At 38.3% G+C, this 25,657-nt stretch overlaps 1 protein-coding gene across 12 annotated transcripts in view; it reads right to left on the bottom strand.

Moving 5' to 3' along the window:
- The window catches only part of pde11a (phosphodiesterase 11a), a 154,103-nt gene that overhangs the window by 107,679 nt on the left and 20,767 nt on the right, over window positions 1–25,657 (bottom strand). For all 12 annotated transcript variants that reach the window (XM_061880172.1, XM_061880173.1, XM_061880174.1 and 9 more), the window contains 4 exons: window positions 13,458–13,547; window positions 10,175–10,315; window positions 9,999–10,063; window positions 8,984–9,116 (listed from right to left, as the gene is read on the bottom strand). In XM_061880172.1, the coding sequence (XP_061736156.1) occupies window positions 8,984–9,116; window positions 9,999–10,063; window positions 10,175–10,315; window positions 13,458–13,547 (429 nt within the window). The remainder of the gene's footprint in view (window positions 1–8,983; window positions 9,117–9,998; window positions 10,064–10,174; window positions 10,316–13,457; window positions 13,548–25,657) is intronic.

Below are 25,657 nucleotides of genomic sequence, written 5' to 3'. Positions count from 1 at the left end.
TGGATGTAGCCGGCAAAGTATTCCCATGCTAGCTAGCCGCTCTAGCAAGCACGCCTCATTCAGTCCCAAACGGCCCGATCTATCCACATCCAGAATTGTCTGGCGGTCGTAAGTGATCCCGGAGTGACCACGCTGTAAGCCAGCCAGGACATTTGCAGAATTGTCCGCTATTTTTGACAAATGTTGCATCTTTACCAAGAGCCCCTCCACGCCGAAGTACATCCGGGAGATGCCATCTTGTTAAGAAAAGGCGTTAACAAAATAAAAGCATGTAAACAACAAACGCAAATGTGCGATAAAATAATTGTCGGCGTTAATAGATTGATGAGTTAACTCGTAATTAACGCATTAATTTGCCCACCCCTAATATATATATATATATATATATATATATATATATATATATATATATATATATATATATATATGTATATATATATTTTCCTGAAGGAACTCTCCCGAAGGAATCAATAAAGTACTATCTATCTATCTATCTATCTATATAATATATATATATATATATATATATACATAGAGAGAGAGAGAGAGAGAGAGAGAGAGAGAGAGAGAGAGATTATGTTTATGTTCCATTACAGTAAGTGTGTTCATCCTAAACATTCTTGCCACTTCATTTCACATAAAATAATATTTCTTAGCCTTTTTTTTGGACACATACCCCAATAATACCTTATGTGGGTTCTTCCGAGGATGTCGTAGCCGTAGTGGTTTGTACAGTCCTTTGAGACATTTGTGATTTAGGGCTATAAAAATAAATATTGATTGATTGATTGATTGATTGAATAATAATGGTGCCATGGGCTTAATACCATGACAATGTCATATTGTGAGATATTGATACTGTTACATCCCTAATCAACACTAATCACCCTTCTGCAGGCGATTCTTTGCATATTTATTGAGTGCGTCTGAAAGGTATGTGCAAACTGGCAGTTGCGCACACGGTAGTGAAAAATGAGGTAATTGCGCTACAAAGACAGACGTTGGACGGAGAATCATCCGTTCTATGAATGCTTGTCAACATAAATGGACTGACAGATATTAAGATGATTACATATATTGTCTATTCAGCAATATCATTTTATAACTGCTGGATGACAATAAAATGAAAATTCAATTGATGTGTGTTTTCTCCTGCATGAATGAACGTCTTTCAGTATGTACTTTCTTACATTCGGATCATTCCAGATGCATGAATGTGCTGCTTTTGAAATGCTACGCCGCCTCTGAGCCAAGTGCACCATCAGCGCGCTAAAAATAGTTTCTGTTGTCAATAGATTGTGATTCTATATTGCAGAAAAAGCATTACAGATTATAGATGTGTGCTCTTAGTTAAAGAACAACACAAACAGGATGGAGAGCATGATAACGTGAATGTGGAGAGCACATAATGCCTTTAGGACTTGCAAAAAACCTCCTTTTAGGCGCGGCCTGTACACACATATCTTTGTAGATCACACACAACACACCTACTAATAGTACATGCAGTTTTATAGTTTGCACACGCTGTTTAGTGTGTGATATTTGGATCTCAGTAGATCAGGTGTCTAAAGTCTGAATAAGAGCCTTCAGCAGGTGTTGACATCAAGACGTAGACAGACGGTCTCATCAAAACTGCATGCCATGAACTTTAAGCTTTAAGGCTTTGGCATTGTTTAATAAAAGTATCCAACATTGTAACAACATTTATAAGTCAAAAAAGGCTAAATTGTTGTTGTTCTGTTGTTGTTATTGTTGTGTTTGCTGTTGTTGTTGTTATCTTATCCCCCTCGGTCTTGCTTTTGTTCTCTTTCTGTCCACTCCTGCTCCTGCACAGCTGCACCCAATAATAATACAAATCCATTTAATAAAGTCAAATACAAATAAGGCAACAAGAAAAGTATCCCACACTTTTCTTTTGTAGAGTAAATTTGTACAGCCGAGATGAGCATCTATGTCTACTATATGACTTGCCTGAGTAGCTGCACAGGACAAAACAAAACCCACTAAATTCATCACAGGTCCCTAGTTACGAAACGTTTGTCGTTGTGGTTAGAGGTTGTTTTTCCCAAAATGCTTTGCTTGTATTATGTTTGTTTATTGTTTATTGAGACCGGCAACATTATTATTTTCAAACCAACAATGAAGGACACCAAGAATTGATTAACGTGGACCCCGACTTAAACAAGTTGAAAAACTTATTGGGGTGTTACCATTTAGTGGTCAATTGTACAGAATATGTACTGTACTGTGCAATCTACTAATAATATGTACTGTACTGTGCAATCTACTAATAATATGTACTGTACTGTGCAATCTACTAATAATATGTACTGTACTGTGCAATCTACTAATAATATGTACTGTACTGTGCAATCTACTAATAATATGTACTGTACTGTGCAATCTACTAATAATATGTACTGTACTGTGCAATCTACTAATAATATGTACTGTAATGAGCAATCTACTAATAATATGTACTGTAATGAGCAATCTACTAATAATATGTACTGTACTGTGCAATCTACTAATAATATGTACTGTACTGTGCAATCTACTAATAATATGTACTGTACTGTGCAATCTACTAATAATATGTACTGTACTGAGCAATCTACTAATAAAAGTATCAATCAATCAATCAAAGGCACAAAAAAATCGGTTTACATCCAAATCGCCATTTTTATTAATCCCAATTATAAATCAATTAATAATTTTCTAAAATCTATTTGAAAAAAAACAAACAAAAAACTTATATTAAAACTTTTTTTTTTTTTTTATAAGAATTTATTTTTAAAACGACGCTCTTCGGCAATCTCCATTCAACCAGAACAAACGTTTCTGACTTCTAACCTATTTTCATTAGAGAGGTCTGATAATATCGTACAGCCGATTTTATCATCCGATAAATGCTTTACAATGTAATATTGGAAATTATCGGTATCAGTTTCAAAAGTAAAATGAGTGGTACACGGACGTAGGGAGAAGTACAGAGCAGTTGTGTCTCCCACTCATACTTGCCAACCCTCCACATTTTCCCGGGAGACTCCCGAATTTCAGTGGCCCTCCCGAAAATCTCCCGGGTCAACCATTCTCCCAAACTTCTCCCGATTTCCACCCAGACAACAATATTGGGGGCGTGCCTTAAAGGCACTGCCTTTGCGTGACGGCCCAGTCAAATAATATCTATGGCTTATCACACACACAAGTGAATGCAAGGCATACATGTCACACTGAGGGTGGCTGTATAAACAACTTTAAAGGCCTACTGAAAGCCACTACTACCAACAACGCAGTCCGATAGTTTATATATCAATGATGAAATATTAACATTGCAACACATGCCAATAAGGCCTTTATAGTTTACTAAATTACAATTTCAAATTTCCCGCGGAGTTTCCTGTTGAAAAAGTCACGGAATGATGACGCGATGACGACGTGTGTTTGTGACGTTATTGGTTGGAGGGGACATATCAGCCCAGCACCACTTACGGCTAAAAGTAGTCTCTTTTCATCGCGCAATTCCACAGTATTTTGGACATCTGTGTTGCTGAATCTTTTGCAATTTGTTCAATTAATATTGGAGAAGTCCAAGTAGAAAGATGCAGGTGGGAAGCTTTAGCCTTTAGCCACACAAACACACGGTGTTTCCTTGTTTAAAATTCCCGGAGGTGAAGCTTTACTATGGATCAGAGCAGTCAAGCACACATGGATCACGACTACATGTCAACCGGCAGTTTGCAGTGAGAAAATTGTGGAAATAAGTCGCCTCTTACAGGAGATCAGCAGAGCCAGCGTCCTCCTGCTGCCGTGCCTTCTCTCAGAGATTCTGGCGTCAAAAAACACCCGTGCACACACCCCTCCGACTTTAAGGTACTATTTAACTCACTAAAACACCAGCAACACAATAGGCAGATAAGGGACTTCCCAGATTGATCCTAGTAAATGTGTCTAAAAACATCTGAAACGCTCTCACTGCCGACCTAAAGTTGCGAACTTTATCGTCTCTACTAAATCCTTTCAACAGAAATATGGCAATATCGCGAAATGATCAAGTATGACACATAGAATGGACCTGCTATCCCCGTTTAAATAAGAAAATCTCATTTCAGTAGGCCTTTAACACTGTTACAAATATGCGCCACACTGTGAACCCACACCAAACACATTTCGGGAGAACACCTGCACCGTAACACAACATAAACACAACAGAACAAATACCAGGCCCCCTTGCAGCACTAACTCTTCTGGGACGCTACAATACACCCCCCACCCCCTCCAAACCCCTCCCACCTCAACCTTCTCATGCTCTCTCAGGGAGAGCATGTCCCTAATTCCAAGCTGCTGTTTTGAGGCATGTTAAAAAAAATCATGCACTTTGTGACTTCAATAATAAATATGGCAGTGCCATGTTGGCATTTTTTCCATAACTTGACTTGATTTATTTTTGGAAACCTTGTTAAATTGTTTAATGCATCCAGCAGGGCATCACAACAAAATTAGGCATAATAATGTGTTCATTCCACCACTGTATGTATCGGTATTGGTTGATATCGGAATTGGTAAATAAGAGTTGGACAATATCGGCATATCGGATATCGGCAAAAAAGCCATTATCGGACATCTCTATTTTTCATCATACTTGTGTGAATGCTTTTCAGCAGTCTCGCATAAAAAAAAGAATATTTTGAATTGATAATCACGTTGACTCGATTCTGAATCGAATTGTCACCCCAGGACTCCATTTGTTAGGTGCTCAAAGATTCCCGCCCCTAAAAGGACAGTCTGTATTGCTCCCCCTCACTGGTACACCTGTGTACGCCCTGAGATGGGTAGGTTGTGAGTTCCAATCCCGTCCAAGTCATACCAAAGACTATAAAAATGGGAGCCATTACCTCCCTGCTTGGCACTCAGCATCAAGGCTTGGAATTGGGAGTTAAATCACTAAAAATGATTCCTGGGTGCGGCCACCGCTGCTGCTCACTGCTCCCCTCACCTCCCAGGGAGTGATTAAGGCTGATGGGTCAAATGCAGAGAATGATTTCGCCACACCTAGAGTGTGTGTGTGACAATCACTGGTACTTTAACTTTAACTTTCACCAATTGCAGGTGGCGATGAGGTGGTGACTTGTCCAGGGTGTACCCCGCCTTCCACCCGATTGTAGCTGACCCCAAAAGGGAATAAGCGGTAGAAAATGGATGGATGGTAATTGCAGGTTCGGTAAATGACAGTCTATATCAGTGGTTCTCAAATGGGGGTACATGTACCCCTGGGGGTACTTGAAGGTATGCCAACGGGTGAGTGAGATTTTTTTTAAATATTCTAAATATAGCAACAATTCAAAAATCCTTGATAAATATATTTATTGAATAATGCTTCAACAAAATATTGATGTAAGAAATGCAACAATGCAATATTCAGTGTTGACAGCTAGATTTTTTGTGGACATGTTCCATAAATATTGATGTTAAAGATTTATTTTTTTGTGAAGAAATGTTTAGAAGGAAGTTGATGAATCCAGATGGATCTCTATTACAATCCCCAAAGAGGGCACTTTAAGTTGATGATTACTTCTATGTGTAGAAATCTTTATTTATAATTGAATCACATGTTTATTTTTCAACAAGTGTTTTAGTTATTTAGTTATCTTTTGTTCCAAATAGTTCAAGAAAGACCACTACAAATGAGCAATATTTTGCACTGTTATACAATTTAATAAATCAGAAACTGATGACATAGTGCTGTATTTTACTTCTTTATCTCTGTTTTCAACCAAAAATGCTTTGCTCTGATTAGGGCAGGGGTGTCCAAACTTTTTCCACTGAGGGCCGCAAACTGAAAAATCAAAGCAAGCAGGGGCCATTTTCATGATTTTTTATTTTAAAAACCAATACAATATAAGTATAAAAAATATACATTCAGGCCTCCAATCAGTTATGATCCCGGGGACCCCAAAGAGTTTTGGTCAAAAAAAAATATTAGAAATGTGTCATTATTCAGTATTATTATTTGTATTATTATTCAAGTTTTAAATCTCTAGACCAGGGGTCACCAACGCGCTGCCCGCGGGCACCAGGTCGCCCGTAAAGACCAGATGAGTCGCCCGCTGGCCTGTTCTAAAAATAGCAGCACTTACCAGTGAGCTGCCTCTATTTTTTTTATTTTTTTTTATTTACTAGCAAGCTGGTCTCGCTTTGCTCGACATTTTTAATTCTAAGGGAGACAAAACTCAAATAGAATCTGAAAATCCAGGAAAATATTTTATAGACTTGGTCTTCACTTGTTTAAATAAATTCATTTATTTTTTTACTTTGCTTCTTATAATTTTCAAAAAGACAATTTTACAGAAAAAATACAACCTTTTTATACACATATACCTTTTTACCTTTTAAATTCCTTCCTCTTCTTTCCTGACAATTTAAATCAATGTTCAAGTATTTTTCTTTTTATTGTAAAGAATAATAAATACATTTTAATTCTTCATTTTAGCTTCTGTTTTTTCGACGAAGAATATTTGTGATATATTTCTTCAAACATATTATGATTAAAATTCAAAAAAATTATTCTGGCAAATCTAGAAAATCTGTAGAATCAAATTTAAATCTTATTTCAAAGTAGATTTTAACCTATTTAAAATATGTAAACAAAATTCTAAAATTAATCTTGATCAGGAAAAATTACTAATGATGTTCCATAAATTTTATTTATTTATTTATTTTTTTTTCAAAAAGATTCGAATTAGCTCATTTTAATCTTAATTTTTTTCGGTTGAATTTTTTATTTTAAAGAGTCAAAATTGAAGAGAAACTATGTTTCTAAATTTAATTTTAATTTTTTTCGTGTTTTCTCCTCTCATACCGTTCAATTAAGTGTTTTTTTTCATCTTACGTAAAAAGAAAAAAGATGTAGGACGGAATGACGGACAGAAATACCCATTTTTTTATATATATAGATTTATTTATTAAAGGTAAATTGAGCAAATTGGCTATTTCTGGCAATTTATTGAAGTGTGTATCAAACTGGTAGCCCTTGGCATTAATCAGTACCCAAGAAGTAGCTCTTGCTTTCAAAAAGGTTGCTGACCCCTGGTCTAGATCAACATTAGGGGGGGAAAATGGAAAAAACACAAAATATGCAATATTTTCACCCAATAACTTTTTTAGGTGGAATATTTGAGATTATATAATAATTGGAGCCTTAATTTTGGATTTTGATACATTATTATTTTTTGAGCAATGACACTTAAAAACAAATCACACTAAAATAATTGGGGATCTAAAAGTGTTCTACTTATTAAAGTGTTAAAAAATAAATAAAACATTTTTTTTACCGTTTACTTTTAGCACAATAATCTCAAGATCAACTTCAGATATATCCGTCAATTTTAAGTTTTATTGTTGTTTATGTTTTGTTTGTTTGTTTTAGGCCCTTCTTTTAAAAAAAAACAGCTCAGTTTTTTATATGGCAAAACAAAATATGCAACATTTTCCCCAAAAATATCTCAAAGTGGAATATTTAATGTGACATAATCGAAGTGAATAGGTCAACAATTCAAAATGACATTGATTTTGATTCATTATTATTTTTTAAAGAAAGAAAAAGCCTGTATGGCAGCTTTGTGTTATAAGAGTAAGCATTGCAACAATTTCTTGTTAAATTTCACCTGTTTGCTCTTTTATACCACTTTCCATCCATTTTCTACCGCTTATTCCCTTTGGGGTCGCGGGGGGCGCTGGCGCCTATCTCAGCTACAATCGCGCGGAAGGCGGGGTACACCCTGGACAAGTCGCCACCTCATCACAGGGCCAACACAGATAGACAGACAACATTCACACACTAGGGACCATTTAGTGTTGCCAATCAACCTATCCCCAGGTGCATGTCTTTGGAAGTGGGAGGGACCTATCCCCAGGTGCATGTCTTTGGAAGCGGGAGGAAGCCGGAGTACCCGGAGGGAACCCACGCATTCACGGGGAGAACATGCAAACTCCACACAGAAAGATCCCGAGCCTGGATTTGAACCCAGGACTGTAGGACCTTCGTATTGTGAGGCAGACGCACTAACCCCTCTTCCACCGTGAAGGCCTTTTATACCACGTTTTATGTTTTAAATTTTTTTCAATTGTATTTTTAAAATGTGCCGTGGAGCCGTTAAAAAATGACCTGCGGGCCACAAATGGCTCCCGGGCTGCACTTTGGACACCCATCCATCCATCCATCCATTTTCTACCGCTTATTCCCTTTCGGGGTCGCGGGGGGCGCTGGCGCCTATCTCAGCTACAATCGGGCGGAAGGCGGGGTACACCCTGGACAAGTCGCCACCTCATCACAGGGCCAACACAGATAGACAGACAACATTCACACTCACATTCACACACTAGGGACCATTTAGTGTTTGAATTAAAAACATATTCACAGTGGGTACATCACTGAAAAAGGTTGAGAACCACTGGTCTAGACATCCATACACTTGGAAATGTTGGCAATAAAAACCTAAGAAAAATCCTACATGGCTGACAAACAAGCATTTATCAAATCAAATCAACTTTATTTATGAAGCACATTTAAAATGTACCAGAGTGGTAGCCAAAGTGCAGTACGATGGGCAGGTTAAAAAGTAATATTGCAATATCAGGAATTGCAGTGCAGAAAGCTCAAATGATGCTCACCAAAAATATATTTGGCAACTTAAGTCAACTTAGATGGTACATAAGACAGTATTGTTGTATGTGAGTTTGGGGCGGCATAGCTCGGTTGGTAGAGTGGCCCTGCCAGCAACTTGAGGGTTGCAGGTTCGATTCCTGCTTCCGCCATTCTAGTCACTGCCGTTGTGTCCTTGGGCAAGACACTTTACCCACCTGCTCCCAGTGCCACCCACACTGCTTTAAATGTAACTTAGATATTGGGTTTCACTATGTAAAGCGCTTTGAGTCACTAGAGAAAAGTGCTATATAAATATAATTCACTTCATAGTGTGGTTACCTCAGCATCAAAGCGTGGATCCTGGTAAGCGTCGCTGATGTTTACAGGAAGTCCGGTGGATGCGACCAGCTCGGCAATGCTGTTATTGATGAGCCAATCAGAATAAGAAGACTTTTCCATACTGTCCTTGAAGCTAGAGAGAGAACGTGAAGAATATGAGACGAATAGAAGATGTAGTCTTCCTCCTGACCCGCTCTTATTTTTTTCAATAAAGAATAAATTAGTAACCAACATTTCTAAGAGGTGTTTTTTTGGAAAATGCACAACAGTCAAGGAAAGTCCTGCAACATGGCAAAGTCATACTGTACATTTTGTGACTGATGCATTTAATCAAGCGGCATCATAATCCTCCTGTAGCATATCAAGTCATGAAAAGTTGAATGTGTGATCAACTTCCTGTTTGCCAAACGCCCCCACACTTTATCACCCGGCTGACTTTCCCTCCTTTCACTATGAGACAGTTCATGTTTTCTGTGGTTCGCTCTGTCTGCAAAGAGGACAAATATATTCTCCAGACCAGTGTTTTTCAACTATTTTGAGCCAAGGCAGATTTTTTGTGTTGAAAAAATCCGGAGGCACAGAACCAGCAGAAATCATTAAAAAACGAAACTCAGTTGACAGTAAAAAGTCGTTGTCACAAATGTTGAATATGAAACTGTTCATAACTTTTATGCACAGAATTTTGAGGCGCAGTCAAGGCGTTGAGGGGATACCGATTTGGGCCACCTGGGGAGCCCTGTCTAGATTGTATTTTTTTACTCATCCTTCGTCGGCGTTTTCCCTTTTTCTATCTTCTACAGGGCGCCTTGTAGCGACCCATAAGCGTTCTTATTCTGTAACCCTGTACACTGTTTGTTTGTCTCATCTTGTGCTGAAAACAAAGTTTTGTTGTACTTGTGCAATGACATCAAAGACCTATCCTATCCTATGCTTTCCATTTGGCAACATTCAATGGGGAGGGTCTTTCTGTGGGCGTGGACAACAAGCAGAGACAATTTGAAACCAGCAGACATACCTCATTTCAGTGTCAGCACTGCACTTTGGAGACAATAACTCAAAAGATTTGGTGAACTTCACCACCTGAAACATTCAGAGAGAAAAAACACATTTCCTTTAAACGTGCTCTAATAAATCAGTGATAAAAACAAAGTTGGCGATGCTAAAATGTTGAAATAAATGAAGAAACATTACCGGTGACTCAATGTCCTCCAGCAACTGGACGGAGCAGCGCTCGCACTTGAGCAAAGTTTGGGCACGGTGCATGATCTTCCTGACTATTTTCTCCAGGTCAGTCTGTTCTTCAAACAGGTCGTTGACGACCTCCAGGAGTGCCTGAACATCCACAAAGACACCACTGGCATAACTCAACAGTTGCAGCTAAAGCGGTCAAGAAGCTTTTAGCAGGATGCACTGCAAACATTTTACAATTAAAATGCTTGGTTCTGCTGTTATTGTAATATAATTGCTATTCTTGAATTACAAACTAATAGAATAATTAAACATGATTAGCTTCGCCTGTCAAAGCAAATTAGGCTCTCATGTATGGTCGAGCCAACCCAAGCTAATACAGGACACTAAATATTTTCACTCTCACAGAACTGTGTTCTCATATTGTTTTTTTTGTCTAGATCGGGTCGGCAACCCGCGGTTCTTTAATCACTCTGATGTGGCTCAGCTTCTTACTTGCCGAACCCCCTCCAATTTTTCAGGAGGGCTCCTGATTTCAGTGCCGCTCACAGAATAATATCCTCTGATTTTCACCCGGACAATAATATTGAGGGCGTGCCGTGATGGCAATGCCTTTAACGTCCTCTAGAACATGTCGTCGTGTCCGATTTACAAACCAAAAATATCTGCGTGCCGGTCAAATCTAATGTGTGGTTGTTGTCAACACACGAACATGACTGCAAGGCATACTTGTTCTACGGCCATACAGGTTACACTGAGGGTTTGATATAAACCATTTTAACACTCTTACTAATATGTGCCACACTGTGAAGCCACACCAAACAAGAATGACAAACACATTTCGGGAGAACATCCGCACTGTAACACAACAGAACAAATACCCAGAATCCCATGCATCCCAAACTATTCCATGCTACATTATACACTACGACTACCACCAAATACCTCTGTGCGTCGGTTGAGGTGGGCGGGGTTGGGGAGGGCCGGGTTTGGTGGTAGCGGGGAAGTAAAATGTAGCCTGGAATAGTTAGGGATGCATGGGATTCTGGGTATTTGTCTGTTGTGTTTATGTTGTGTTACAGTGCGTATTTTCTCTCGAAATGTGTTTGTCATTCTTGTTTGATATAGGTTCACAGTGTGGCGCATATTTGTAAAAGTGTTAAAGTTGTTTATATCACAACCCAGGTTTTCCCACACATTCATTTATTTGTGGCGGCCCGCCACGAAATAATTACAGCCACCACAAATATCAAAAAATGATTTATTTATTTTTTCCGGCTTTTGACTCGACCGACTGCTCATAAAAGCAATGGGATTCTGTCTGTGAATGGAGCTTGTAGTTACATATTATATAAATATGTAAATATTGTAAAAAATATGAATATAAATATGTACATAAAGTGTTGTAATTATATTCCAACTCCACATTCTTCTTGGTCATCGCCGGCGCGAGGCTGAAGCACATAGTGCAAAGACTTTCTGCTACAAACTCCATGTGACCTTCCAATTAGCTCATGGACAGTACGCAGAGAGCCTAATGGAATGGGTTTTCATGGCCGAGCAGCTGAATCTAAGCCAGGGGTCAGCAACCTTTTTGAAACCAAGAGCTACTTCTTGGGTACTGATTAATGCGAATGGCTACCAGTTTGATACACACTTCAATAAATTGCCAGAAATAGCCAATTTGCTCAATTTACCTTTAATAAATAAATATATATATATATATATATATATATATATATATAAATAAATAAATGGGTATTTCTGTCTGTCATTCCGTCGTACATTTTTTTTCCTTTTACGGAAGGTTTTTTGTAGAGAATAAATGATGAATAAAACACTTAATTAAACAGTTTAAAAGAGGAGAAAACACACAAAAAAAGATAATTAAATTTAAACATAATTTATCATCAATTGCGACTCTTTAAAATTCAAAATTCAACTGAAAGAATTGAAGAGAAAAACTAGCTAATTCGAATCTTTTTGAAAAAAATACAAAAAGAATTTATGGAACATCATTAGTAATTTTTCCAGATTAAGACTAATTTTAGAATTTTGATGACATATTTTAAATAGGTTAAAATCCACTTTGAAATAAGATTTAAATTTGATTCTACAGATTTTCTAGATTTGCCAGAGTATTTTTTTTGTATTTTAATCAAAATAAGTTGGAAGAAATATTTCACAAATATTCTTCCTTGAAAAAACAGAAGCTAAAACGAATAATTAAATTAAAATGTATTTACTATTCTTTACAATAAAAAAAATGACTTGAACATTGATTTAAATTGTCAGGAAAGAAGAGGGAGGAATTTAAAAGGTAAAAAGTTATATGTGTTTGAAAATCCAAAAATCATTTTTAAGGTTGTATTTTTTCCCTAAAATTGTCTTTCTGAAAGTTATAAGAAGCAAAGTGAAAAAAAAAAATGAATTTACTTAAACAAGTGAAGACCAAGTCTTTAAAATATTTTCTTGGATTTTCAAATTCTATTTGAGTTTTGTCTCTCTTAGAATTAAAAATGTCGAGCAAAGCGAGACCAGCTTGCTAGTAAATAAATACAATTTAAAAAATAGAGGCAGCTCACTGGTAAGTGCTGCTATTTGAGCTATTTTTAGAACAGGCCAGCGGGCGACTCATCTGGTCCTTACGGGCGACCTGGTGCCAGCGGGCACCGTGTTGGTGACCCCTGACCTTAGCCATACATCAGTAAGTCCAATACAAGGCGTGGGATGCAGTGATGTAAAACACGTTGCCACTGGACTTTAGAGCAGTGGAGACTTCTTCTCTGGACTGATGAATCACGCTTTTGCATCTGGCAATCTGATGGACGAGTCTAAGTTTGGAGGTTGCCAAGAGAAAGCTAGATTTCGGACTGCATTGTGCCAAGTGTGAAATTTGGTGGAGGAGGAATTATGGTGTGGGTTTGTTTTATTAGGAGTTGGGCTTGGCCCCTTAGTTCCAGTGAAAGGAACTTCGAATGTCCCAGGATACCAAAACATTTTGGACAATTCCATGGGATGGCACTTCAAGTTCATATGTGAGTCAAGGCAGGTGGCCAAATACTTTTGGCAATATAGAGTATCTTAGAACATTCCTTTGGAGATGACAATAGGCTTACTCTGGAATGGATCCCATTCTCACATCCAGAGGAGAAGTCCATGTTAGGGCTATGTGATGTTCTATTCTGATGCCCACTGTAGGACAAGCAGGTGGTAGATGATGTGTGCATGGAGGTGGCTAAATAGTTGTAATGCAAAGAAGGGATCAGCATTTAGTGAAACTTACCCGACTCCTGTCATACTCCTTCCTTGAGGCAGAAAAGAGTTGGGCATTTGAGATAGCTATGCCACAGAAGGGCAGGTACATCTGCAGCACCTGCGAACATAAAAATAAAAATGTTCTTATCCACCCATGTTGAAGGCCACAAGGCCAGGGCCGCTTTAACCTAAGGGGGGGCTGAGGGGCTTGTAAGGACGCCCCCCCCCCCAAAAAAAAACCTGAAAAAACCTGCTCCCTTTGAAAATTGTGATTTTATTCAACAACACAACAACAATTTAAAAAGAATATTGCTGGTGAAAGATTTGAATATTTCCATTGCCAACTACATATATTGCTCAATCTGGAATGCCCGCCCGGTAACAGCTAGAGATGCCACCACAGTAGAAGCATGCAAGTCTCATCTTAAAACTCATTTGTATACTGTAGCCTTTAAATAGACCCCCCTTTTAGACCAGTTGATCTGCCGTTTCTTTTCTGCTCTGCCCCCCACTATTTCGTGGAGGGGGTGGCACAGGTTCGGTGCCCACGGATGAAGTGCTGGGTGTCCAAACTCGGGACCCGGGGTGGACCGCTCGCCTGTGCATCGGTTGGGGACGTCTCTGCACTGCTGACTTGTCTCCGCCCGGGATGGTCTCCTGCTGGCCCCACTATGGACTGGACTCTTACTATTATGTGAGATCCTCTATGGACTGGACTCTCAGGATATTATGCTGGATCCACTATGTACTGGATGCTCACACTATTATGTTAGATCCACTATGGACTGGACTCTCACTATTATGTTAGATCCACTATGGACTGGACTCTCTTACTATTATGTTAGATCCACTATGGACTGGACTCTCTTACTATTATGTTAGATCCACTATGGACTGGACTCTCACACTATTATGTTAGATCCACTATGGACTGGACTCTCTTACTATTATGTTAGATCCACTATGGACTGGACTCTCAGGATATTATGTTGGATCCACTATGGACTGGACTCTCTCACTATTATGTTAGATCCACTATGGACTGGACTCTCACTATTATGTTAGATCCACTATGGACTGGACTCTCACTATTATGTTAGATCCACTATGGACTGGACTCTCACTATTATGTTAGATCCACTATGGACTGGACTCTCACTATTATGTTAGATCCACTATGGACTGGCCTCCTACTATTATGTTAGATCCACTATGGACTGGACTCTCTTACTATTATGTTAGATCCACTATGTACTGGACTCTCACACTATTATGCTAGATCCACTATGGACTGGAATCTCACATTATTATGTCAGATCCACTATGGACTGGACTCTCATGATATTATGCTGGATCCACTATGGACTGGATGCTCACACTATTAACTTGATCCACTCAACGTCCATTTCAGCGGTCGCCCAGGTGTGACGGTCCCCACATCTGCAGTCCTCTCCAAGGTTTCTCATTGTCCCATTGGGTTGAGATTTTCCTTGCCCTGATGTGGGATCTGAGCCGAAGATGTCGTCGTGGATTGTGCAGCCCTTTGATGGAACCACTTTCTAATAGCACACCGAACACTTTTTCTTTTTGAACCTGCTCAATGGGTATATCTGACATTGAAATATGAAGCTGGGGGTCATCAACAAGTACATGCCTGGATCCAAAAAGAATGCTTTTTGTTCTGTCAATATTCACAACAAGTTTAAGATCATTTACGCAGTGTGACACTCTCTCCATGTCCTGATTTCTGTTATTTTCTAGGTCATTTGAAAGGTAGAGGCAGTAGTGGAACACAGTTTTTGCACATTGTAGAAATGAAATAAACAAAAAAATGGAAGAATAAAGCAACAAAGCATACTGAAAAAGCTGATATGCTGTTATGAATAATGAAATAAAAACACAATGATTTGTTTTTAAATATACAGTATGTATAACATTTTTTATTCTCTTTTATAGATCTATTTCATTAAAAATAACATGATGTAAACCCCAGCTGTTTGTTGTCTTTTGTAGATTTTACCAACAAAATAAAAATAATCACAAACTAAAATTGAAGTTTTCAGTCAAAGATATCGGGATTTTATTTTGGGACCAAATCGTGCAGCCGTACTGTTTGCATAAACTTAACTCACCTTCCAATTTTGACACCACCCAATTTTATAGAGATCAACCATCACACCTAAATGACTGCGGTGCAGAGCTTGCAGTGATTTTGCATTATCAATCAATCAATCAATCAATCAATGTTAGTGGGTTGTCTTATATTGAGCATAAATGGGTGTAACATAAATGACTGGAACTAAATACACCCTTTTTGCAGGTGATGTGGTCCTGATGGCTTCATCTGGCCAGGATCTTCAGCTCCCACTGGATCGGTTCGCAGCAGAGTGTGAAGCGACTGGGATGAGAATCAGCACCTCCAAGTCCGAGTCCATGGTTCTCGCCCGGAAAAGGATAGAATGCCATTTCCGGGTTGGGGAGGAGACCCTGCCCCAAGTGGAGGAGTTCAAGTACCTAGGAGTCTTGTTCACGAGTGAGGGAAGAGTGGATGGTGAGATCGACAGGCGGATCGGTGGGGCGTCTTCGGTAATGCGGACGTTGTACCGATCCGTTGTGGTGAAGAAGGAGCTGAGCCGGAAGGAAAAGCTCTCAATTTACCGGTCGATCTACATTCCTATCCTCACCTATGGTCATGAGCTTTGGGTCATGACCGAAAGGATAAGATCACGGGTACAAGCGGCCCAAATGAGTTTCCTCTGCCGGGTGGCAGGGCTCTCCCTTAGAGATAGGGTGAGAAGCTCTGCCATCCGGGAGGAACTCAAAGTAAAGCCGCTGCTCCTCCACATGGAGAGGAGCCAGATGAGGTGGTTCGGGCATCTGGTCAGGATGTCACACGAACGCCTCCCTAGGGAGGTGTTTAGGGCACGTCCAACCGGTAGGAGGCCACGGGGAAGACCCAGGACACGTTGGGAAGACTATGTCTCCCGGCTGGCCTGGGAACGCCTTGGGATCCCCCGGGGAGAGCTAGACAAAGTGGCTGGGGAGAGGAAAGTCTGGGCTTCCCTGCTTAGGCTGCTGCCCCCGCGACCCGACCTCGGATAAGTGGAGGAAGATGGATGGATAGATACACTTAAATACACCTTTTTTATCCTGCACTACCATCAGCTAATGCAAAAAAATTCGTTTTTATTTGTACTGTAAAGTTCAAATTTGAATGACAATAAAAAGGAAGTCTAAGTCTAAATATGATATCACAATAGCATGACGATAAGCAAATACAAAAATGTCCTCTGGGAAACAATCTAGTCGTCAATGACGCTTTATAATAGTTTTATTCAGCTCTCTACTGAATCTCCAAAAAATAAAAAGTAATTTTCACTTTGTTCAACAAAAATGGTCTGTCTTGGTTCAGTCAGTGAGAAAAAAGTGCCTTTGATGACATCATTACTTGCTGGGACAAACAAATTCATCAGTTCACCTGACATTTTACCATTTGACTGAAGAGTCTGACTTGCCGTGCCTTGGGCTGAATAAATGCACTCCTATATTCTATACATGAATAATGTAATCAGATTCTATTTCCTCCTTCCTGCCATGCTTGCTTGATAATGCACATGGATATGCTAGCACACACTAGATCTAGCACAAAGAGGTGCTTCATAATGCACATGGATATGCTAGCACAAAGAGGTGCTTCATAAGCGTGTAAACTGGCTGAAATGTAGACAACAATGCAGCCTGATCTGAGACAATATATGACATCAACATATTCTAGACTGAGTGATGCTTGCTGGGCCTCCTTTTTAGTTATCAATGTTTGGCATTCGGCTACAGTTTAAACAACACTATCGGTACAACGGCAACTAATATTTACGAGTCCTCAGTCCCACGTGACGGCGAGGAAGGCCGGACGATAAATTAATGGGAAGTTACTCGGCTGTGGCTTCTCTTTTTTCCCGGGCAACACCATGCACCAATTACTCATCAAGACATATATTAGGGCTGTGAATCTTTGGGTGTCCCACGATTCGATTCAATATCAATTCTTGGGGTCATGATTTGATTCAAAATGTATTTTTATTTTTTCAATTCAACACGATTCTTGATTCAAAAATGCTTTTTTCCGATTTAAAAAGATTCTGTATTCATTCAATAGATTTCAGCAGGATCTTCCCCAGTCTGCTGACGTGCAAGCAGAGTAGTAGATTTTTGTAAAAAGCTTTTATAATTGTAAAGGACAATGTTTTATCAACTGATTGCAATAATGTAAATTTGTTTTAAATATTAAACGAACCAAAAATATGACTTATTTTATCTTTGTGAAAATATTGGACACAGTGTGTTGTCCAGCTTGTGAGATGCGACACTATTGTTCTTAACTTTTTATTTTTATAAATGTCTAATGATAATGTCAATGAGGGATTTTTAATCACTGCTATGCTGAAATGATAACTAATATTGATACTGTTGTTGATAATATTCATTTTTGTTTCACTACTTTTGTTTTGTTCTGTGTGGTGTTTGTGTCTCCTCTCAATTGTTCTGTTTATTGCAGTTCTGAGTGTTGCTGGCTCAGGTTTGCTTTTGGAATTGGATTGCATTGTTATGGTATTGCTGTGTATTGTTTTGTTGGATTGATACATTTTTTCTTTTTTTTTTTTTTAAATTGATTTTATTTTAAATGAGAATCGCGATTCAAATTCGAATCAATTTTTTTCCCACACCCCTAATATATATATATATGTATATATATATATATATATATATATATATATATATATACTGTATATATATATATATATATGTCTTGATTGGATTATCCAGAGAATAGTGCTCGATACCGTGGTAGAGCGCAATATGTATGTGTGGGAAAAATCACAAGACTACTTCATCTCTACAGAACTGTTTCATGAGGGGTTCCTCATACATACTACATATACATATATATATATATATATATATATATATATATATATGGGGATAGGTTGATTGGCAACACTAAATGGTCCCCAGTGTGTGAATATGAGTGTGAGTGTTGTCTGTCTATCTGTGTTGGCCCTGCGATGAGGTGGCGACTTGTCCAGGGTGTACCCTGCCTTCCGCCCGATTGTAGCTGAGATAGGTACCAGCGCCCCCGTGACTAAGGGGTAGAAAATGGAGAGATATATATATCCATCCATTTCCTACAGCTTATCCCTTTCGGGGTCGCACTATACTGTGTGTGTGTGTGTGTGTGTGTGTGTGCGCTACATTTAACCACACAGTGAAAAACAGTTGTGAGTATGGTGCAGTGCAATTCTGCACCACTTCATATGCAACCACAATAAATATATTGCAAAAAGAATACCTCCCTGACAGTGTCAGTGAGAAAACTAAACATTATTGGCTGTGCTGTGAGTTTATACTAATGACAAACAAATAATTTCATCATTCTTCCTTTTGTTCATGATTTGAACTTACTCAGGGATATAGAAATAGGAAAACTTCAAATAGATGTATTGATAAGTATTTACAACTCCTACATCAGCCTGTTGATGGGGGCACATTAATACTATTAGGTAAGACGCTAAGTACGAATTGATTTAGTCGGTTAATACAATTTGTCATCATATTGACCTGCATGTGTGAGTGATTCCTTCATTCAGTCTTATTACGGAATCAAGCGATGAGTTTTCCCTTTCTAACATACAGGGAGGCCAAAGGATGCTGAGCAATAAGCTTAACAATATTGCTATTCCAACCGTCCGCTGGAATTCTCTCATAATGATCTACCGGAAAGGCAGCAGTCATCAATAGGCTGAGCAGAGCAAGATTCATTAATGAGCAGGACTTTTGGGATCTGGCTATGGATCTGTCTGTGCTACCAACAGGCGACCACAAGAGAAGCAGTGCTCTTGCTAATTGCATTCTGTCAGCCAGGCCATTATACAAAGTTGCATTGCAAACAGAGGTTTTTGCCTAGAGACCTGTGGACGGACCAGCAGTGAAAGAGTGCTTTAATAACCAAGGCCTGCTCCTACGAGACTACCGTTTACTCTACCTAAAATGACTTTGTGGTCCATAGCTGCTCTTTTATATGAGGAATGCTGTGTGAAATTACAAGGCCTACTCTTCATCTACTTTATCACCTATTCTACCAAGGCAAACTACTGGCTAATTTCACTGAGCTCTGAGCATTGAACGTACGCAAAGAGGTGATTGTTGTTAAATGAAAAGTTATTCTCGCGGTTGCAAAGGACTTTTCACCATTTTGAAGGTGGCATCAATTTTTTATAGAGCCACTGCCTACTTCCGTACAACCTACAAATGATATCACGCTCGCATGAGCTCCGACGCAGAGAACATGTCAGAGTTTGTTTGTGACGAACCCCAAGATGCAGAGAAAGAGGCAGGCATGGAGTGAGAAAACATGATGTAATTAAAATACTAGAACAAAACCGAACAAAAAGGTACAAAGACAAAGCGTGCACGAGGCGGATAACAAGACTTGGTTATGAACAAACAAAACTGGAAGCAGGGAACAAAAGAAATATAGCTTACCACTACGCTGCAAAGATACGACAAGAGCGACAGGAAGTGACATCGACAATCCACGACACGACAGGTAGCAACGACAAGAGTGACATCGACATTACAATAATCCAGCACTGACTGGAAGACAAAGCAGGTACAAATAGGAGTGGGCTTATTGACACCAGGTGTGGCCAGGTGCCAATCAGCCGCAGCTGAGGAGAAACAGCGCACAGGGAAAAAAACAGGAAACAGACTAAATAAGAGCGCTTGACAGGAACTAAAGACAGGAAATACTAAACACAGAAGAAACAAAGAAATGCAGAGGAAAAACTAAAACATAGACAAACTGTCAGGGGCAAGCCTGACAGCACAAGTACGATTGCTGATTGAGCTGATCATTTGAAACATTTATGCAACAGACAAACACATACAACCAGGATAAATAAACATCATTACATGTTTTTTAAACAATATTTAAAAACTAACATATCAATACTAAAGTTGCTATGTTCTTACAGTATAGAGCAGTGGTTCTCAAATGGGGGTACGTGTACACCTGGGTGTACATGAGCTTTTTAAAAAATATTCTAAGAATAGCAACAATTCAAAAATCCTTTATAAATATATTTATTGAATAATACTTCAACAAAATATGAATGAAAGTTCATAAATTCTGAAAAAAAATACAACAATGTTACAACAATGTTGTAATATTCAGTGTTGACAGCTAGATTTTTTGTGGACATGTTCCATAAATATTGATGTCAAAGATTTTTTTTTTTGTGAAGAAATGTTTAGAAGGAAGTTGATGAATCCAGATGGATCTCTATTACAATCCCCAAAGAGGGCACTTTAAGTTGATGATTACTTATATGTGGAGAAATCTTTATTTATAATTGAATCACTTGTTTATTTTTCAACAAGTTTTTAGTTATTTAGTTATCTTTTGTTCCAAATAGTTGAAGAAAGACCACTACAGATGAGCAATATTTTGCACTGTTATACAATTTAATAAATCAGAAACTGATGACATAGTGCTGTATTTTACTTCTTTATCTCCTTTTTTCAACCAAAAATGCTTTGCTCTGATTAGGGGGTACTTGAATTAAAAACATGTTCACAGGAGGTACATCACTGAAAAAAGGTTGAGAACCACTGGTATAGAGGGTGTAGTTTTCACTTGGTTGAGCCTCAACTCTTTCTTGTCTTAAAATAGTCTACTTGATCCACATTCACCTGGTTTCAAGAGGAGCCAATCCACTCTATCCCTACTGCTGTTCGTGACAGAAACCTTTTAATGCATGCATGACCACTGCTTCTTATCTTGCTAACCACCTCCAGCATGTTGGCCCACCAGATTTCAGCTTTCTACCTCAACTGCACTACTACCAATTAGTGTTGTCAAAATATATTTCGGTATTTTTCGGTACTTTTCTAAATAAAAGGGACCACAAAAAATGTCATTATTGGCTTTATTTTAACAAAAAATCTTACGGTACATTAAACATATGTTTCTTATTGCAAGTTTGTCCTTAAATAAAACAGTAAACATACAAGACAACTTGTCTTTTAGTAGTAAGTAAACTAACAAAGGCTCCTAACTTAGCTGCTGACATACGCAGTAACATATTGTGTCATTTATCATTCTATTATTTTGTCAAAATTGTTAAGGACAAGTGGTAGAGAATGAATTATTAATCTACTTGTTCATTTACTGTTAATTGTCACGCGGTGCTCGCATCGTGATGCACGTTTTGTCTCCCCAAGATGCAAGAGGACCAGACGGGCAGGAATAGCAGGTAAGAACTGGATTTAACATACAAAAATAAAATAACACTGATACAAAAGGCAAAAGAAAGCGCGTGCCTGAGCACGGGAAGCTAACGCTAAGGTTAGCATGGAGTCCAAGAGTCCAAAATGAGCTTGCCGAGCGCACGAGAAGCTAAGGCGAAACTTAGCACAAGTATAGACATAGAGAAAATACCAACCTGAGTGTTGCATACAGCAAACAACGGATCAAGACCAAACTGAGGTCGAGGGCAGGCTTAAATACTAAAGCAATAATCAAAACACAGGTGCGCGTCAAAAACAAGAGCAGGTGGAACAAATGTGAAACCATGGTAACAAGATAAAACAAGGAAGAGCCAAACCTGGGATGGGAAGAATCCAAAAACAAACAGGAAACACAAAAGGACTCAAAAACCAAAACAATATATGATCCGGGCGGCGGATCATAACAGTTAATATCTGCTTACTTTCTGTTTCAACATGTTTTATCTACACTTCTGTTAAAATTTAATAATCTATTTTTTGGATACTTTACATTAGTTTTGGATGATAACACACATTTGGGTATCAATTGATGCCAAGTAGTTCCATGATCATACATTGGTCATAAAAACCAAAGAAGATTTTGTGATGCTAAAAAATCTCAACGTAATCCTAGTATTATCGACTAGATACGCTCCTGTACTCTGTATCATTACAGTAGATGTTAGGTGTAGATCTACTAATGCCGTTTGTTTATATTGTAGCGTCCCGGAAGAGTTGGTGCTGCAGGGAATTTGTTCTGGAGTGTTTATGTTGTGTTGCGGTGCAAATATTCTTCCCAAAATGCATTTGTCATTGTTGTTTAGTGTGGTTTCACAATATGGCACATGTTTATCACAGTGTTGGCGTTTTTCATACAGCTACCCTTAGTGCAGTGTTTCTCAAGCTTTTTTCAGTGATGTACCCCCTGTGAACATTTTGTTAAGTCAAGTACCCCCTAATCAGATCATTGTTGGTTGAAAAAAGAGCTAAAGAAGTAAAATACAGCACTATGTCATCAGTTTCTGATTTATTAAATTGTATAACAGTGCAAAATATTGCTCATTTGTAGTGGTCTTTCTTGAACTATTTGGAACAAAAGATAACTAAATAACTAAAAACTTGTTGAAAAATAAACATGTGATTCAATTATAAATAAAGATTTCTACACATAGAAGTAATCATCAACTTAAAGTGCCCTCTTTGGGGATTGTAATAGAGATCCATCTGGATTCATCAACTTACTTCTAAACATTTCTTCACAAAAAAAGAAATCTTTAACATCAATATTTATGGAACATGTCCACAAAAAATCTAGCTGTCAACACTGAATATTGCATTGTTGTATTTCTTTTCACAGTTTATGAACTTACATTCATATTTTGTTGACATATTATTCAATAAATATATTTATAAAGGATTTTTGAATTGTTGCTATTCTTAGAATGTTTTTAAAAAAGCTCACATACCCCTTGGCATACCTTCAAGTACCCCCAGGGGTACAAGTACCCCCATTTGAGAACCACTGCCTTAGTGTGACATGTATGGCTGTTGACTAAGTATGCCCTTCATTCACTTGCGTGAAGTGTGTTCAAAGTCAAGATGATTGTCTTAATGGTTAATGAGTGGGCAAAATGAAGTCTTGTTGTGACTCTTAACTGCAGACCAATTTAAACATACTCCAAAATGTGTTTGTTCTCCCTTTTCTGTCTCCACACTGTGTCTGCTTGTAAGTACTCTGTGAGTCTGCATTAGATGACACGACGTGGGGGACCGGTACTTTTAGGAAGCGGTATAGTACCGAATATGATTTATTATTATCACGGTACTATACTAATAGCGGTATACCGTACAACCAACATAATAATACAATAACATGTAATGATATGTCACAGTCACAATCAAGTCATTCAAAGTGACATGGCAAGTATTATAAGGGCATTTTTGCTCCGACCTAATTTTCAAATGACATTGGATTCCTGAATGGCCCCTGTTATGCTGACAACAATGGCAATTATATATATATATGTATATATTAAATATACAGGGTGTCCATAAAGTCTGGACACAGGTGTGCAAATGTTTTTCAGATCTAATGGATGAAAATATCCATTTTACTAAATACTTGTGTTGTCCAGTGATGAAGCTATGTTTTATGTAAATGGTGAAGTCAACACACAGAAATGTTGATACTGGTCTCAAGACAAAAAAACGATGTTTTTTCTAATAGGGGTGTAACGGTACTTGTATTGAACTGTTTCGGTACGGGGGTTTCTGTTCGGTGCACCGAACGAGTTTCCCCACGAACATATGAAGCTAAAGTCTGAACAAGCTGGTCTGCTTTCTGCCTCTGTCTCCTACACAGCACCCAGCATTGTCCCACCCACACAACCATCTGATTGGTGTTTAGCAGGTGAGCATAAGGCAGTGTACTCTCCCCAAATGATAATAAACACTTCCCAGTCAAATACTAGTATCTTTACTATGAGCCTGTTGACGTTCTAGAAACAGCTCACTCGCAGTCCTGGCTTGAGGTGAAGGCTAGTTAGCTTTTAGCGTAACGTTAGCTCATTTTGCGGCGTGTGTGTTAGCTCATTGTGTGGTGTGTGTGTGTGTGTGTGTGTGTGTGTGTGTGTGTTACGGACAGTGTTGATTGAGCTGTGTTGAAGCAGCAAAAAAAGGACATTCTGTTAAATGAAGAGTTTCTGTTTCTGATAGTGTATATAATAATTAGGGATGCGCCGAAATGAAAATTTGTGGCCGAAGCCGAACAAAACTTAAACGCTTGGCCGAAGGCCGAATACCGAATAATGAATGCAGTTTTTCACAAATTTTTTTATATTGCATAAATAGCCTAGAATAAATATTTAGACATGTTTTTCAAATAAAGTAATTTTTATTGAATACTGACATTTTTTTAAATATTCCAGTAGCCTTTGCTTTTCAAAAAAAGCACAAAGTTTTTCATTTATATTAGGCCTTCAAACAAAACATGCATTCCAAAAAAAAAATAAAGTGCATTAAAGTGGATAAACCCACAACAAATGAATTATTGTCCTTTTGACAAAAGTCTGCTTAGCCACAGTAGATATGCTAATAATGTAAACAGAAGGCCCCACTAAATCTCAATAAGTGTGTGCTTGTAACCTCATACACTTATACAGGTAGCCTACACAACAGGCTAATAATGTAAACAGAGGCCCCACTAAATCTCAATAAGTGTGTGCTTGTAACCTCATACACTTATACAGGTACACAACATATCCCAACGTCACTGCACGTTGGTTGATTGCGTCACCGCGTCAAAAAATTGCGTCACACGCCACTATTCGGCCTTGTTTTTAACTCATTCCACCGAAGGCCGAATGTGGCTTTTTTTGCCATATTCGGCCGAATATATTCGGTTACCGATTAATCGGTGCATCCCTAATAATAATGTAAGTGCATCATTAAGCCTACATGAACTCCATGGTGTTCAGGGATGAATAGTCTCTCCCATTGCTGTTGTACAATTTTTTTCAGCTATAGTTACATGAATCATTAGTAATGTAGCAGCCGAGTTTTGAATGGCAGGGTCCCTGCTCTCACATGTTGATAAAAATATAACATTTACATAATAAAAATCAACTACAGGCTTCCCAAATGCTGTAATAAATTAAGCATGATGAGTTGACTTGAAACTGTTTAATGTTGCACTTTTTATATGTAGAAGAAAGTTGTCATTTTATTTAATCAAAGCAACAACTTGAGGCAGTTTAATATTGATTAACGTGGGCAGAATTATTATAGTGGTCCCAATGTTAAAAGGATAAAGCCATTGTTGACAAATTTGGTAAATAAATAACCTATTAATTTATATTTTGTTGTTTTCTTACTGCACCGAAAAAGAACCGAACCAGGACCTCT

Source organism: Nerophis ophidion, linkage group LG19 (genome assembly GCF_033978795.1).
Source record: "Nerophis ophidion isolate RoL-2023_Sa linkage group LG19, RoL_Noph_v1.0, whole genome shotgun sequence".
Taxonomy (NCBI): Eukaryota; Metazoa; Chordata; class Actinopteri; order Syngnathiformes; family Syngnathidae; genus Nerophis; species Nerophis ophidion.
This window is presented reverse-complemented; position numbering and strand designations above follow the sequence as displayed.